At 41.1% G+C, this 15715-nt stretch overlaps 1 protein-coding gene across 1 annotated transcript in view; it reads right to left on the minus strand.

Moving 5' to 3' along the window:
- LOC103900670 (arylsulfatase D) overlaps positions 1-15465 on the minus strand; it is a 19898-nt gene extending 4433 nt beyond the window's left edge. Inside the window, exons 1-9 of the mRNA XM_009281386.1 lie at positions 15413-15465; positions 14349-14489; positions 13399-13520; positions 12355-12477; positions 10402-10825; positions 9145-9281; positions 7153-7287; positions 3984-4146; positions 3043-3164 (exon numbers count right to left, since the gene is read on the minus strand). Of these exons, the coding sequence (XP_009279661.1) occupies positions 3043-3164; positions 3984-4146; positions 7153-7287; positions 9145-9281; positions 10402-10825; positions 12355-12477; positions 13399-13520; positions 14349-14489; positions 15413-15465 (1420 nt within the window). The remainder of the gene's footprint in view (positions 1-3042; positions 3165-3983; positions 4147-7152; positions 7288-9144; positions 9282-10401; positions 10826-12354; positions 12478-13398; positions 13521-14348; positions 14490-15412) is intronic.
- Positions 15466-15715: the final 250 nt, after the last annotated feature.

Raw genomic sequence — 15715 nt, forward strand, 5'->3', positions numbered from 1 at the left:
GCTCAAAAACCAGACCCTCACGCCTGCCCCCCCCGGTGCTAGGGGACGGTTAGGCCGGGGGGATGCGGTATGTTCTGGGAGGCTGCACAACACCACGCCTGCAGCGTCTCCCTGCTAGGCATTTCTCTCTATTGCTGGCCTACTTCCTACAGCACTTCCGAGGGAAGGAGCACACCAGTTTCTCCTCCAGTGTTTTTTTCTGTATCTTAATCCTGTTAGTGTTTTTTTCTGTATTTTAATCATGTTAAGGTGCTTAATAAAAACAGAGGGAGATGATACTCCTAACCCAAACTGATTGCTTAAAGTGTTAGATTACGGGGTTGGTTCAACTAATCTTGATTTATAATTACTGCAGAGGCCCACTTTCCCCAGGAAGAGCAAAGATGCAGAGTGGTGATTTACACGTGTCACTTAGAGATGATATCATTTGATTGTGCCCAAACAGAGAAAAGAATTGAGTCCTGGTCTCCATAGATAAGTAATTACTTGAAACAGCCAAAATATTGGCCTTGAGCACTTCTTCAAGTGTGGTCCCCTCACTGGGATCCCCTTGTTTCATAGCCATGGTGGTATCAGGTCATCCAAACCCCCAGCTCAGGGTAAGCAGCAAGGCAGAGTGAGCTGCTGAGACCAGGCCCACCTGCCTGGGGCTGCGCCAAGCACCAGCTCTGCAGCAGTTCTGCCCCATGGGAGCAGCCCTGGTAGGGTTGTGAAGGCCTTACCACTCAGCTACAAGGCAGAATATAAGCAGTTGCAGTACTCTTTCCCTTTTCTTTCTTTATTAAAAAAAACAAACCAAAAAACCCAAAACGATCCCCTTCCTAGTTCTTAGACAAACAGCAGTTGCAGCACTGTTTCCCTTTTCTTTCTTTATTTAAAAAAAACAAACCAAAAAACCCCAAACGATCCCCTTCCTAGTTCTTAGACAAAAACGTTATCAGCATCTTCTCTCCAGAGAAAATAGAGAATGAGGAGTCCCAAGAGGAAAAAAAAAAACCTCCAACCCTTCCCTGGAGGGCTTGAAGATGCTCCACTCCATGGAAGAACGGATTTATGAAACAGCATTTTCTACCACACAGCTCCTTGAGCAGTGCACAGCTTGCTCTGGATCTCACCCTGAAGGGATTAGCTCCTCAAGTACTGTATGACTTGTATAGCTTACACATTTTTCCTTGAATGAAGTACACAGATTTATCTTTGGGGATCAAGAACCTACAAATAAAAATTCCACTGCAGCACCTGGCATCACATCCTCACATTTAGTCCTTAGTCCCTTTCCTCCATGTTTCCGGTCAGGGGTTGCTCTGGATCTCACCCTGAAGGGATTAGCTCCTCAAGTACTGTATGACTTGTATAGCTTACACATTTTTCCTTGAATGAAGTACACAGATTTATCTTTGGGGATCAAGAACCTACAAATAAAAATTCCACTGCAGCACCTGGCATCACATCCTCACATTTAGTCCTTAGTCCCTTTCCTCCATGTTTCCGGTCAGCTGAGCGCCGTGACTTCCTGCCCAGGAGCCACGCTTCTGTCAAACGTGGTGTGAGGACACGGGCACAGACCTCAAGGTTAAACTGGCAGCATGACTAAAACTTTGGTGTTGCAACTCTGGTATGTATTTATTCAGGCCGACGATAGACAGCTTCTCAACCATTATCCGGGGGGGTGGGGTGGGAGGGGTGGGGGTGTATCTATCTATTTAGGGGAACAGAGAAGTCAATTTTGAAATATTTGCAAGTACAAGTAAGTTTTGTAGTCTTCAAGTGTTCACTGAGTAAGTAGATTCTCGGCTTGATACTATCTGTACTTGATACTGTCCTTGTATCAGAAAGTAGCATAAAGGAAATGTAAATGGGCTCAAGAAAGATCACCCAGTTAACACTGTGACATAAGAAGGATTTCCTGCTGGGCTGCCAAAGGTTCTCTCACCCCACGCTCAGCACTCAACGTGCTCTTCGAACAGCCAGCTCCTTGTCAACATACCAGCTGAATGTGAACAGCTGCTGATGGTGGAATGCCCTAGCATTTGTAACTATTATCTAATTGCAGTCTCTCAAGAACTCCGTAATTATTCTCTCACTTCACAGACAGGGAAAGCTAAACAAAAATTAAAGGGGCTCATTTAAGTTTCTAGAGGATGGGAAGATGAGTAGGCATAGCCTACTCCATCGACTTCTGCATTTCTCCAGCTGTGCAGAATGAAAAGAAAAAAAAAAAGTACAGCATCACCACAAATTCATCAACTTTACACTTACTGTCACATCATCCAGTCACAGAAGGTGCAATTCATCTCAACTAACTTTAATATGAGGGTGATTTTTAGATCTGATATGGTCAGTCTCAGCTCCCTTTTTAGTCAGCAGAGAGAAACTGGCATGACTGATCTAGCCCAGATGTGCTAATCAGAAGGAGGTGAATCACACCCTGTAATCACCTGCGTCTCTTCAGTGACTGTAAAACAACAAGCTCAGATCCAAGCACCTGTGTTCGGTTGCACAAATGCCATCCTCCATTCTGAGCAGGAATAAGGACACAGCTACCAGTCACTGGCCCATTCTCTTTTACACTGTCATGGAGGGCGACATCAGCAAAGATTGGGTGCTTGTTGAAAGCTCAGGAAAGCATTACGGCTGCAGTCAGCTTGTCTAATGCCGCAGCTGAAAAAATGAAACAAATAAGATGGGGCTATTGAAAACAAACAAACTACTGCTTAAGATAAAGACCTTATGTGTGCAGTTCTTTTTTCTTCAGTCTTACACTAAAGCTGATGCCGAATGCTTTTGCAGCAAAAGCGATAGAAACACTGCAATGACAGGGAGATTCTTGAAGGTATGCTACCTAGGAAGTGACACCCTTCATCTCGGGCAAGGCAGGACAGCTAACAATGAAGCCGTTCTGCGCTTTGCAGAAGAAGTGAGCGTTTGCGGCAATAAACTTACTCCAGATATATGTACGTATGTTTTTATGTGATACTCTATTGGAAGCTAGAGGTCATTACATCATCTCTGATATGCAGGAGGCGGGGTGTTTATACTCACTGTCCTTTTGGTGCCACCGCACTGCATGCAGAAACACACCGCAGTAGTGAAACATGAACTCGTGCCCGGAGTGCTGAACTGTCCCCCGCAGCAAAGGCAGCAAGGTGCGCCCGTCGATTACCCTAGTGGAGAGGACAGGAGTCACCAGACTGCTTAAGAATTTCAGTCTGCAGCTGGAGCGTGAGCAGTACTCACTCTCCATGTATGCAGGATTTCAAGTGTCATTTCTAAACCAAGCTACTGTTTAGCTAATGAGCCCTCAGATTTTTAATTGTGTGGATGGGTGGAGACCAGTGATTAGCAGTTACTAGCAGTTTTTGCAATTACAGCTAGTTCACACATCCTGCCTCGGGAGATAAGTCACCATTACTGTAATTTTCCTGGAAGTAAGTGATAAGCATAGTGAAGGCATGGATCACAGCTTTTAATTTTGCTCCCCGAAATGGAAGTCACTGATAGCTCTGTGAGCTCGAGGCTTCATAAGAAAAAAAAATTAAAAATTGACTAACAGTTGGTTTAGTTACACACCACCAGTGCTTTTATGCTTTTTGCTCAAATGGCTTAGCCACCCATGCTTTCTTGTGTTCTTTAGAGGAGTCTAACATAGATGCTACAAATTGTTTGCTATCGAGGAAGCTACTTCTCTGGTGCTGGCAGTCAAATGCAGGCCATGTGCTCCACCTTCCCTACTCATGAAGAACCAGGCTTCCTAGTCTTGGCAAGGGCCTGTCCTAGTACTCCAAGAGGACCAGCCAGCTTTGTGAATATCTGTGTCTGCAGACAAGATGGGGAAAGCTACACAGGAAGCAAGCTAAAGAATTGGCTGGTTAAGAAACAAACAGAATTTAACCTGTGGCTGTTAGGATGCATGACATGTATAGTCAGCATCTATCTAAATCAAGAAAGGGGAGCAAATATGGTTTATGAAGCCACCTTTGTACCTGTCCTGAGGCACTGCCCCTCCAGCGAGGTGAACCACTGTTGGGAAAACGTCCATAAGGCTTGTCAGTTCATTGATAACTGTCCCTGCAGGCAACACTCCTGGCCATCTAACTATTCCTGGGACACGGATCCCTCCTTCCCAGCCTCCCATTCCTTTTCCACCTGTTAGAGGGGAGAAAGAAGTACCAAAAAAGATAAAAGAACGAAAGATTGTTAGACATTTATTATGGATGTATAAAAAAAGGTTTTAAAACTTTCAGAATATTCAAATAACTTTAATGAAAACACACTAAATCCTGGAGAACAGTAGAATGACTACAGTGCAAATTCCATTCTTCAAAAGTAAGTATTATGAACCTCTTTATTTTACGCTGCTTTCTTGGGTGGCACATATGGCAACTAAGCAGTATTTTTGGCAGAAGAGGAACAATTCCACCCTTTGACACCTGAGAAGACATTCTGACCAATAATTTTATTCTCAGACATGACATTCAATTAATCTCCATACTCCCTAATAACACGCACAAAAGTCTGTTATTAATAAAAAGCAAAATCTGTCTTGGAGTCAATGAGAGGTTGCAGCCCCACTTGGTGCCTGAGGAAGGGGGATTAACACAGGGCAAGCTTGGTTGTCAGACAGTTCACAATCAGAGGCAGCAGGAACATTACGAAATGATTTGCAGTCCTGGAGAGCAATGAGGGGAATTAGGATAATGTGTGATCGCCCTCCAGGAATTTACTGTCCCAGGGATGCTCTGAGGTGGTCCCAGACTGAAAAGTGTGGAACCCGTGCAGTAAATAGGGGAGTACTCTGAATATGCTGCAGTGATGAAGACTTTCCACCTATATGTCTGTTGAAGTTGTCCTGAGGTAATCCAAAGAGTCTTTCTTAACTTGGTTTCTCTTGCATTCCTCTAGTCCTCTAGTTCCACCATGCAGTTGGCTCTCTTATGAGTCAAAATATTAATTGTTTTGAATAGTATTTCAAAGTGAGAACCATTCATTAATTACAGAAACAAATATGGGGATATTAATGAAACAATGTGGTTTAAAGCCAGAACTCCAAGCTGAGAGTCCAGTTAGAAAAAAAAAAATATTGCAAGTTGTTGAAGCTCAGGTACCTATATGACCTTTGCTCTGTTAGGACCCCCTCCTATCAAGGGCAGAAATGACAAGTCATTGCTGGAAAGTGTTATAGGAAAATTGGCAAACAAAACTTGAAGCTAGCTTATTAGCTCAGCTAATAAATCAGCAGCTGAATGGGAGCTTACACTAGCCTCTGGCTTGGCTAAGTAATGCTGGACTTTTTGCTATAGAGGAGGTGTGCTCATAGTTACAGCTGAGAGGCAAGGTTCCCAGAGCTTGGTTTTAAAGGCTGACAAGGTGGCACGATGGATTATAAATGGGGCAAGTCCAGCTGCTTGTGCTATAACCTTTGTGCTACGTAAGAAAATGGTATCTCATGCTTTGTTACTCACTAGCGGCTGTTCTCATTATTCATATTCATGGCTTATTTATCTTCTTGTTTTTAATATCCTGTTAGCAATAGCAGCAGAATTTTCTACAGATATTTATGAATTAAACTAATGTTTTAAATCTTTTTTGTGTCGTTGCTAGTTAGTTTCACTGGGATGTCCCCTGTTCTGCTGTATGCGGACATAAATGGGAATGCCTTTCTGTTATTAGTATCTAACCTGATATTCTATCTCCTCTTGTCTCCTCTCTAAGCAGGCATAATTTCATCATTGTCCTCTCATACCGAAATCTCTGTCTAATCACATTCACCTTTCCTCTCCGGACTCTCCTGTTACTAATATACTTGTGTTAGGCTAGTAGAAATGAATTCCCTAGGTTAGGTTCATGAGCTATTCAAGTGAGCCCGTTGGCCTTTTTGCATCTGTTTCTGGTATGGAAACTTCATATCCAGAACTGAAGGCTAATTTAGCATTTAGGACTGTTCCTGGATGAGATCCCAGCAGTATCAAACATTGCTTGCGTGGCTCATCAAGTAACTTACTACTAGGCAATGTGCATTTTGATGCTGAGCAAGATCAAGGCACCCGAATCTTCTTCTGTAGGGAAATAAGTGATGGAAGCAGTTTTCAGGCTTCCTTATACAATAACTGCTAAGCTGCCCAAGCTGTCACAGTGGCTTTTTGAGTCTTGGCAGTCTGGAGGGAGCACATGCAAGAGAGAGATAACCACAGATCTTCATTTCCATAGAGCTTTTGACACTGTCGCAAGCCAGTCATAGAAAGAGAGTCTAGATGAAACATCTATATGATAGATGAGAAACTGCAAAACTACATCAAGAAAATAGTCTTCATGATATCTGCCAGTGTTGACATAGATAATTGTCTACTGTGAAAAACAGAAGGATGTTTCAGGTGAGACTCCAAACAGCGTGTTCGGGATCTGCGTCAGGGGGAGTTCAGATTGGACATTAGGAAAAGGTTCTTCACTGAGAGGGTGTTTGGTCATGGGAACAGGCTCCCCAGGGAAGCGGTCACGGCACCAAGCCTGGCAGAGTTCAAGGAGTCCTATGGTTTAGTTTTAGGTAGTCCTGCGAGAAGCAGGGAGTTGGACTCGATGATCCGTATGGGTCCCTTCCCACTGAAGATATTGTATGATTCTATGATGCTACAACATTTTCAAGTAGTGCTTTGGGTTATGGATTAGATAGCATGCTTACAGTATTTAAAGACAACATGGAACTAGAAGGGGGTACAAGCGTACTGGAGTCTAAAGAAAGGATGAATGAGAGGGAACATAACAGCATTGAAATACATGATGACCTTGCAACAACAGGCTGTTGCAAGGAGGAAAAGAAGAATCTCTTCTCTGTAGATTGGTGAATAGGGCAAGATCTGTTGCTCAAAGTGCAGCAAGGAAATCCAAGGTAGGTACCAGGAAAAAAACTCCAGTAGCACAGACAATGAAAACTGGATTATCTGGGAAATCACTGAAGGTCTTTAAGAATAGGTTAGAAAATATAGCTGTTGAGGAGTAGCTTTGGTGACAGTGATCCTGTCTGGGGGCTGAAAGATGCACAGCTGATGCCCTGAATTTGCTCCAGCCCTACAATCCAAGATTATCATCCCAGCTCAGTAAATATAGTCTATCATTTTATTTTTAAGATGACGTCTGTACACACTACCAAAATTTTACCTTTATAGATCCCATTCCATCCACCCAACTGAGCATTTCCTCTGTGAGCCTCTAAGGATCCTCCATGATCAGATGCAAAATAAATAAATGTGGTATTCTTCAAGCCTTCTTTGTCAATAACATCCAGAAGCCTGCCTAGAAACAACACAAAACATCATAATTATGTCAGATTTTTTAGGTCTTGACTCAAAATTCAGTGAAGACTGAGTCTTTCCATTTACCTGAACGAGTTCTGTTACGAGCTACCACAAGCAATGCAAAGAGTAATCCTGCATTACAGAAATAATAAGAGCCCAACAGAAAGCTGCTGAATGTGTCCAAAATTTGTTTGTGGTGTCTATGAAAACAGGAAAATAAAAAATAAAACCAATTGGAAAAAAATTAAATGAATGATCCTTTTATTCAAGCTACTCAAAATACTTGTCAGCTTTATGCTGTAAATTCTCTGAGTCAAGGATTGTCTCCATTGTGTAGCCTCAACCATCTTGAAAAGCTTAAATAATAGTGCTGCCTAGGTTCATAATCATAGAAAACGGCTGTGTCTCACCAGGGACTGAACAGGGACTCTGAGACCAGGCCGCATACTATCAACCAAAATCTTCTCCTAATGTCAGTGGTAAAAACTTCACAGACTGTAATTCAAACCTAACTTCATAAGGAATGCTTTTGGTACCGATAGTGTCAAATGTTTACACAGAATATGATTTATCTTTGATTACTTGTGCTCATCACCTACTGCATCAAATGTATCCTCCAAGAACAGCTTCCATAGCTACAGAAGCAGCAGCAAAGCCTGAAGTACGCAAGGAAAAAGCATAAGCCAGTGATCGGCTCTTTTGCTCAATCTCTTCTCCTTTACAAACTTCCTGTGTATCCTTGGTCAAGCTACTTACTGACCTTACCTAAAAACAGACACCTTCCCCCAAAAAGAGTTTAGATTGAGTCTAGGCATATTGGTTCTGAATTAGACCCCAAATCTCTTACTTAGCAGTCCAACTCTGGAGAGTTCTGTCCTCACTAGCTGTTTGGCCTATACAAGGCATGTTCCTTACACCATCGGACTTCTGCTATCCAGCTCTGCTTGCATAGCCTGTGCCTGAAGGTGACTGGTGCCAAAAATTTGGAAAAGGAACATGGCAGACTCCTCTGGTTCAACTGGATCTTGTAGAGGTTGTCAGCCTGCCCATCAGAAGCAATGGGGCTCCTCTCAAAATACAATTTTGTAAACATGGTTATTGGAGGAAGAAAAGGTTCAGGGATTGAATCTTGGCCCAGACAGGAGGCGAATACTTTGGCAATAGGGTCTTCACTTTTGACTAAATACAAACAGGACCTAGCTCCCTCCCTCCCTCCCATTGAAGCAGAAAGGAACTACTAAGTAAGGCTTAGGTCTAAATCTAGGCTCTGAGTGCCAGTTAGGTTTAAAAAACTAACCTAATCGGCACTCAGAGCCTAGATTTAGATCTAAGTGAGTCTTCACGATGTACTGACTTCACACAATTTATTAAGTGAAACTCCATAGCTTTTTAACTTGGCCTTTTGGCTAGGAGGGAGTTCTGGTTTCTGCTCCAAGGATTATTCTTCAATCAAAAGGAACAAGTACACAAACCAACCACCATATAACGTAGTATTCATCAGCAGCACCAGTTATATCTTCTGAGACTAGACAGAGATGGAGAAATGACATACATTTTGATTAACAACGTCATCAACAACGTGATCAAGCACATATTTGATTATTTGACTGCATTTAACACTGCAGCACAGAAGCGTGTCCAATAAAAAAATAGAACAAATCCCCACAAGAAAAAAGTTTGGGCTTTAATCTTAAGAAAGAAAAAAAATGAGGTGTGGTAATGGAATGGCAAACTGTGTGTCCAAAGCAAGTTCACTGATTTTTGTCATATACAAAAAGGGAGTTCTGTGGCCACACCTTTAATTTCTTTTCCACATTCAAATAAATGAAGGATTTTCTTCAAGATGACCACTTACCCACCATCCAGTCCATCTCCTCTACGTTATCTCCATATAGGCCATGTCTGCTTCTTCCCAGAAACTTCTCTGTGGTAATGAGAGGGGTGTGAACATGTAAAAGGGAAACAAAGAGAAGAAATGGTCTATGCTTGTTTCTGAAATAAAAGAAAACAATAGTCATTTCTCTGCAAACTGTCACTCAAACTAAAATATAACAGTGACATGGTAGTGACTATCTCAATAAAAATTTTTGATTTTGACATCTTTGCATTTTTGAGGTTTTGGGAGACAGAGGGGATTAAAACACCCCTCAAAGATTTTGGTTGTGTATTAAGACCAAAATAGTAATGGGTCCTTTCTTCCTCTGGTTCCAAATTAGGTATGTGTAGAATGTTAAATAAATAACTAGGTAAGTTCATAGCCAAAAGCCTGACACACTCTCAGAGGCAAATAACGTTAAATAACGTTAAATAAATAACTAGGCCAAAAGCCTGACACACTCTCAGAGGCAAGGAGAATAGGACTCGCTTGCTTAAACTTAAACATGGATGTCACTGAGCATCTGAGACATCCTCATGGAAGAGGCAGATACAACACTGCACCCACAGGGGAACCATATCCCTTTAACATCAGGCCAGGCAGCTTATCCTAGGAACCTGAGATTATCTATGCTCAAAGGTTCACAGAAGAGATTTATCTTCCCCCAATTTCTCTTAAAAAAACCAACCAACCAACCCCTAAACCCTGACAGAAATAGTATAATCTTACTCAGGGATATGCCCAGACTTGACACATGAATACTTTAAAAGACTTAGTGGTTTGTTCAATTCCAGTTGAGGTTACTGATAGAATTGTAAATGAAGGACACCTTTGGAAAACAAAACAAAACTCACTATCACCCTCCTGTTTGTAAAATATTAACTTCATATGACATTTTCTATGACAGTCCATTCATCATTCATCAGGCTAAGATCATTTTTCTGTTCCTACTGGCAGAAGGCCCAGTCCCTGGCCAGGACCCCTTCGTATTAGGTGAACAAAACATAAACACAAAAAGAATCATCTTCCTTTTCCTGAGGAGCTGACAAGCTATGTATAAGACGAAGGACAGCAGTTGGATGCTGACAGGTAGGGGGATGCCAGAAAACAACAAATTACTGGCCAGCATGAGGATGGGTAGTTCAGCATGCCAGCTGCCTAACCTAGTGGTGTATGACACAGTAATCACATTATTTTTAAAAATCCTTAAAACGAGATACAATTTTTGTTGGTTACCTTTCAATGAACGAAACTGCCTCCTTCAGCATATTAGAAGTAGTTTTTTCTAGATCCATCGGTTGTTCAGTGATATCATGGTTTCTCATCAGGATACAGTTCCAGTACTTGGTGAAACCATAGCTGGAGAACCAGGAGATGAAATACAGGAGACCGCAGATGGCCAGACATATAATTATCTTCCATTTTACTGAGAATAAATTGGTAAGTTTTCCAATCAAAAGAGTAAGCACTGCAAGGATGATCATCTGTGTGTAAAGCCAATACGTATCTTGCAAAGACTTGGCCAGTTCAGGGTCATCTGTGCCTTGACACTCATTCAAAAGGGTAAAAGGCATGCCGTAAAAATAATCAAAACCGTGATTTAAAGGATGGTGGCAGTGATCACGGCGGGATTTGCAGTTCACACCCATATGCCACTTCCCTGAAAATATAAACCAAAGATCTTAAATCCAACATTGTTACTCTTGGATGTGTCTGCCTGTATTTCTAATAGGTTGGCTGCACTCCTCAGTTAAGGTGCAGCCAAGGGAGGAGCTGGTGTGGAATGGGGACAGACTCAGGGAGCAATCGTGCATTGGCAGTTTAATCTGCCTAGAACAGCTGGTTTTCCTCACCTATCTCTTAAAATTCCACATAGGGCAATGGTCCAGCTCAGACACCTCCTCGAATAAAAACAAATAGGGTTGCAATAGCTGGTGCTTATTATTTTTCACATGATAAAGTAGCCATTCATTAATGGGTAGCCTGATGGGGAGAAACTGGAGAAACCCTTGTGCCAAAAGAAACAGCTAAGTGCAAAAATATGAACTAATTTAGACACAAGTTCTATCTGACCTTCACAGTCCAAGAACAAATTTCAGGAAGAAGGTGTACATATTGGCTCTGTGTGTCTATATTCATCCTAAAATGAGTAGCAAAAAAAGGCCATTCCAATTATCCAGTACAATTGGGCATATCGGAATATGTCATGCGCTGATAATGAACCTTAATGAAGTCCTGTTACAGAGCAGTGTAGTTATCCTGACACTGAAGGACAGACAGTCTATAACCATGGGCTTAGGGGCTATTAGCTAGACAAATAACTTCTGAGAACTGCTGACCAGCTCTGTGCACGTGTATATGAATGTAGTTTACTGTATAAGCTATACCAGACTGCAGTGAGCTAGGAAAAGTTCACCCCTTTGCACAGGCTTGTGTGAAATCAGTACATCCCCAAGACTCACTTCGATTTAGGAACTAAATGACACCTCAGTGTGACGGAGCCGAGCAGAGGTGTGAAAATCACAGTAATTACAATTAAGCACATGACACCTTTGACTACATCAAAAAGAGTTTAAAAATGAGAGGTGCTTGAAAGACACAGCCTTTAATCGCTGCTCAGGCAAAATTAGCAAAGAGTCAATAGGATTTTCTTTTTTGGACATGTATGCTGATCCAAAACCCACTGAAGTCAATGGAACTCTTTCAGCTTTTTCGGCAGAGTTTCTTTTTGCAGAAAGTAAGGCACTTTTAGAGTCTTAACTGTGATAATGAGCAGGATGCGTAAATAACAGAAAATCTAGCCGCCAGATATAATTAAGACCACTGTGGTGCCTGGGTACCAACTGGCAGACAACGTTTTTCTGCTCGAATAGATCAGTGAATATCTCTGTTGGTTCTTCCTAAAGCAATCTGTACTGGGCAAACAAGATTCTTTCCTTTGCATTTACTTCTGTTTGCAGTGTCCATCTACATATTCCATACATCCTCATTTTGGATTTATCAGATATGCTGTGGGGACACTGGGGCTTTTGGATGGCACTCTAAAAACCCTGCTGATTTTGAAAGTTGTGCACGCAAGAAACTCTAGTTTAACGGATCCTAGACATTTTGGCAAATCAAAATATTTACAGAAGCAGCCTCATTTGAGTAACAAGCAATGAAAAGGAGGCAAGTTACTGTGTCTCATACCTATAAGTGCTGTAGAATAACCTTGCTGGTTTAGAATTCTGGCAAAAGTAGTTTCATTTGGTGGGAGCCCACCAGAACACCCGTTCCAAAAGAGAACCTGCCGTTGAGTGCCGGATGCCATGCCTAGAGAGGAATGACAGTCTTTAAAATAAAACAAGACATATTTCAGATTTTCAGTCTTCTCAGATTGTTCTTTCTAATGAATGGGACTCAGTTGCCTAAGCCTAGTGCCTTTTTATAAGCCATTTAGTACGCCCTGGGATATTCTGGTTGACCCCCAGAACGATGTCTCCTCCAAGTCCCATGTCATTATCTGCTAGTCCAATGCAGATGCCTCAGCTATGCTGGGGTGTCTACAAATGGCACCAAGATGCCTATGCTTGGACATTAGGCTACCTCTTACGACAAAAGTTTATCAAAATATAATGTTAAAAAAAGAAAAGGCGGGGAGGAATAAAAGTTTTATATAGAACAAAAGGCTTACAGAGTCAGGGGTACACACTTCTGAAATGTACAGTTCATGATTACATTTCTCCTTTAGCAAGTCAGAATCACATCAGAGGAGCTACACTGATTATTACTGCCATATGCAGTGGCTGACGTTTTCTGTCATGAATTTTCATGGCTGAAGTAAATCTGTTTTAAAACATTATTGTTGAGAACTATTCCACACTCTGACACATTTCACTATGAAAAAGTTTGCCAGGATATTCAAAATATTACACTTTACTTGATACAATCTTAATACCACTGAACATACAGTGTTTACACAATTTTCTTCTTCATGTTTCTACCTCTGGGTGGTTTATGCTGTTTGGATTTTCATCCATTTCTGTGTTGTCATTTAGCCACATTAAATGTGCTTTATGTGGGGATTTTCTCCATAGAACTCAATCACTAAATCTAGTCATCTTTATTTTTGCCCATCTCACTGAGACCCCAAATCCTTAGATTAACTAGTCTTTAAAATGGTTTGTTTAAGGGGATTTTTAATAGCAATAATGGCTAGACAGACTGCAATGAACTGTTAGGGAGAGGCCCAACCTGATCTGATGGGGTATCTGCCAGTGAGGAAAGCTGCTCTGCTCGGAGTGCAGACAGCAGCTGCAGCAATGTGCTGAGTAAGTCTCACTCCTTCCTTTGCCAGGCCATCAATGTTAGGGGTCCTAAAGAGAAAAATTCCATCTCTGATAAAAATGTATTACACAGAAGTTCGTGGTATCCCGCTCCTCCTAATTTTGTCGAGGACATCACCATCAAATTTACAAAGCTCTCTGTTTATCTACAACTCAACTAGGAAAGCTCTGCGTTATATATTTTTTGAGATACCTTGACTCCTTAGAGATGAATTTTCCATGGATAAATGTGTTCTTAGTAATGACTAAAAAGAAGAAAAAAAAAAAAAAGAAAAAAGAAAAAAAAGTATTTCAGGTCTATCCCATATCAAAAGCTCATGCAACGTAGTTGATTTCATGCAACATGAAAAGATTCCATTAACAGATAGAGCACAACACAATTTCCAAGACTATAATAGGTTAGAGTAAACGTAGGATATATACACAATCAATCCATATACAGACTGATAACTGCACTAGGGATAAATACATCACAGACTGAGTTGTCATTTCATAACAAGCCTACTAGAGTTGTTAGCTGATATTAAATCCCAATCTCAGTCCTTGATATTTCAACCCTGGAGTTGTGGAAACTTATAAGTTATACACATGCCTGACAAATACAGCGCACGGACACATTTGCAAAGTTCTGACTGTACATGCTGAAAAGTCCAAGAAAGTTGCTCAAGCATGCCTGCATAATTATTACTCCAGTAGGAATTACTGTAGAACATTCATTTTGTACATGCTTTGAAAAGAAGTGTATCTAGATAAACTAATCCATTAATAATGAATTTTCTAATACTAAGTGTCATCAGTGTTTTTTTCCACTGAAATTCACCAGGAAGGGATAATTTATTTCGTGGAATACATTCTTACCTTATTGTATCATTACCATAGCAACCCACATCTCCAATACCAAGATCATCAGCCAGTATCAATAAAAAATTGGGTTTTGAAGGATTTGATACACAGGTTCTTGGAAACAAGCATAGAATTAGCCAAATGTTTAGGCAGCTCCTGAAATTAAAAGTAAAGAGGTAATATTACAAAAACATTTGTAAGCTTTACAATAGACTTTAAACTATTATCCTTAAAGTTTTATGAGGACTCAGTATAGATGCAAACAGCTACCAAATACTGCCAGCAGATGGAGCTCCTGAATACTTACAAAAAGTTCTTGAGTTTTCTAAAACCAGTAATATTATTTCTTTTTTTTATTTGCACAGGAATTTTGTGTGTTGAGATTTGCACTGATCTCAGCAGATGTTTCCAGTAGAATGAGTGGTTGGATGCTTGCAAGTCTCCTTGTAGAGGGGCGTAGGACACTCCTGTTAAGGTTCCTGGAATGAGTGGGACAGGAGCATGGAGGTGGCTGGTGTGGAGGCACGCTGGTTACGACGGCAATGCCTTGACTATTGCATCCACTGCACCCAGTGCTACACACAGCATCTGGAAAGTGCTCCTTTAAGGTTGCAGCAACGGGCTTAATCTTGGTTATCTTCCTAGAAGACCCTAAGAATACCTCAGCACATGTCTTAGTTGCTCAAGGTGTTTGCAAGAGGCACCTTACAGATCTTCACGTGAAGTAAGATACATATGCTAGAACATATCTACTGACTGCTCGTTCATTAATAGATACTGCAATGTGATAAGTGTATAGTAAATGGACTATACCATATATTATATATACTCCTAAACCTCCATGTCCTGTAAAAGTAGGATGAAAGGCCTTGAAAAATCAATAGTTCTAAGCCTGTATTAACTGGTCTCAGATTCTCAATGAGTTTCTAAAAAAACCAAAAAAACAAACCCAAAACCAAAACAAAATAACCCCAAAAACCCCACCCACAAAAAAAATAGAGAGCATGAAATCTGTTTAAATTTTCTTAAGCACAACATGTAAAAACCAGAAAAGACCCTCAGTGAATATCTTTTCTTACCATTGTTTTCCCTGGTAAACTTCGTGGCTTCCCCATGTATGAAACAGGTACATAGTTGGTTACATAAATTCTGGTGGAAAAACAAAATATTAAAAAAAAAAAAAAAAAAAAAAATCAGAGCCCAGTAGCTCTGGTGATCCTGTCTGTGAGGTTGGTCATTAACTGCCCTGCATTACCGCAATCGTAGCCAGCCGCAGGCAGCGGCAGTAACAGAGGTGGACTGAACTACTAGGGCTTGATTACGCAGCCCTACATTCCTGAACGTGTGCTTGCAGAGACCTGTTGAACTGACGCTGCAAGGCA

The sequence above is a fragment of the Aptenodytes forsteri genome, unplaced genomic scaffold, assembly GCF_000699145.1.
Source record: "Aptenodytes forsteri isolate BGI_AS27 unplaced genomic scaffold, ASM69914v1 Scaffold212, whole genome shotgun sequence".
NCBI classification, from domain to species: domain Eukaryota; kingdom Metazoa; phylum Chordata; class Aves; order Sphenisciformes; family Spheniscidae; genus Aptenodytes; species Aptenodytes forsteri.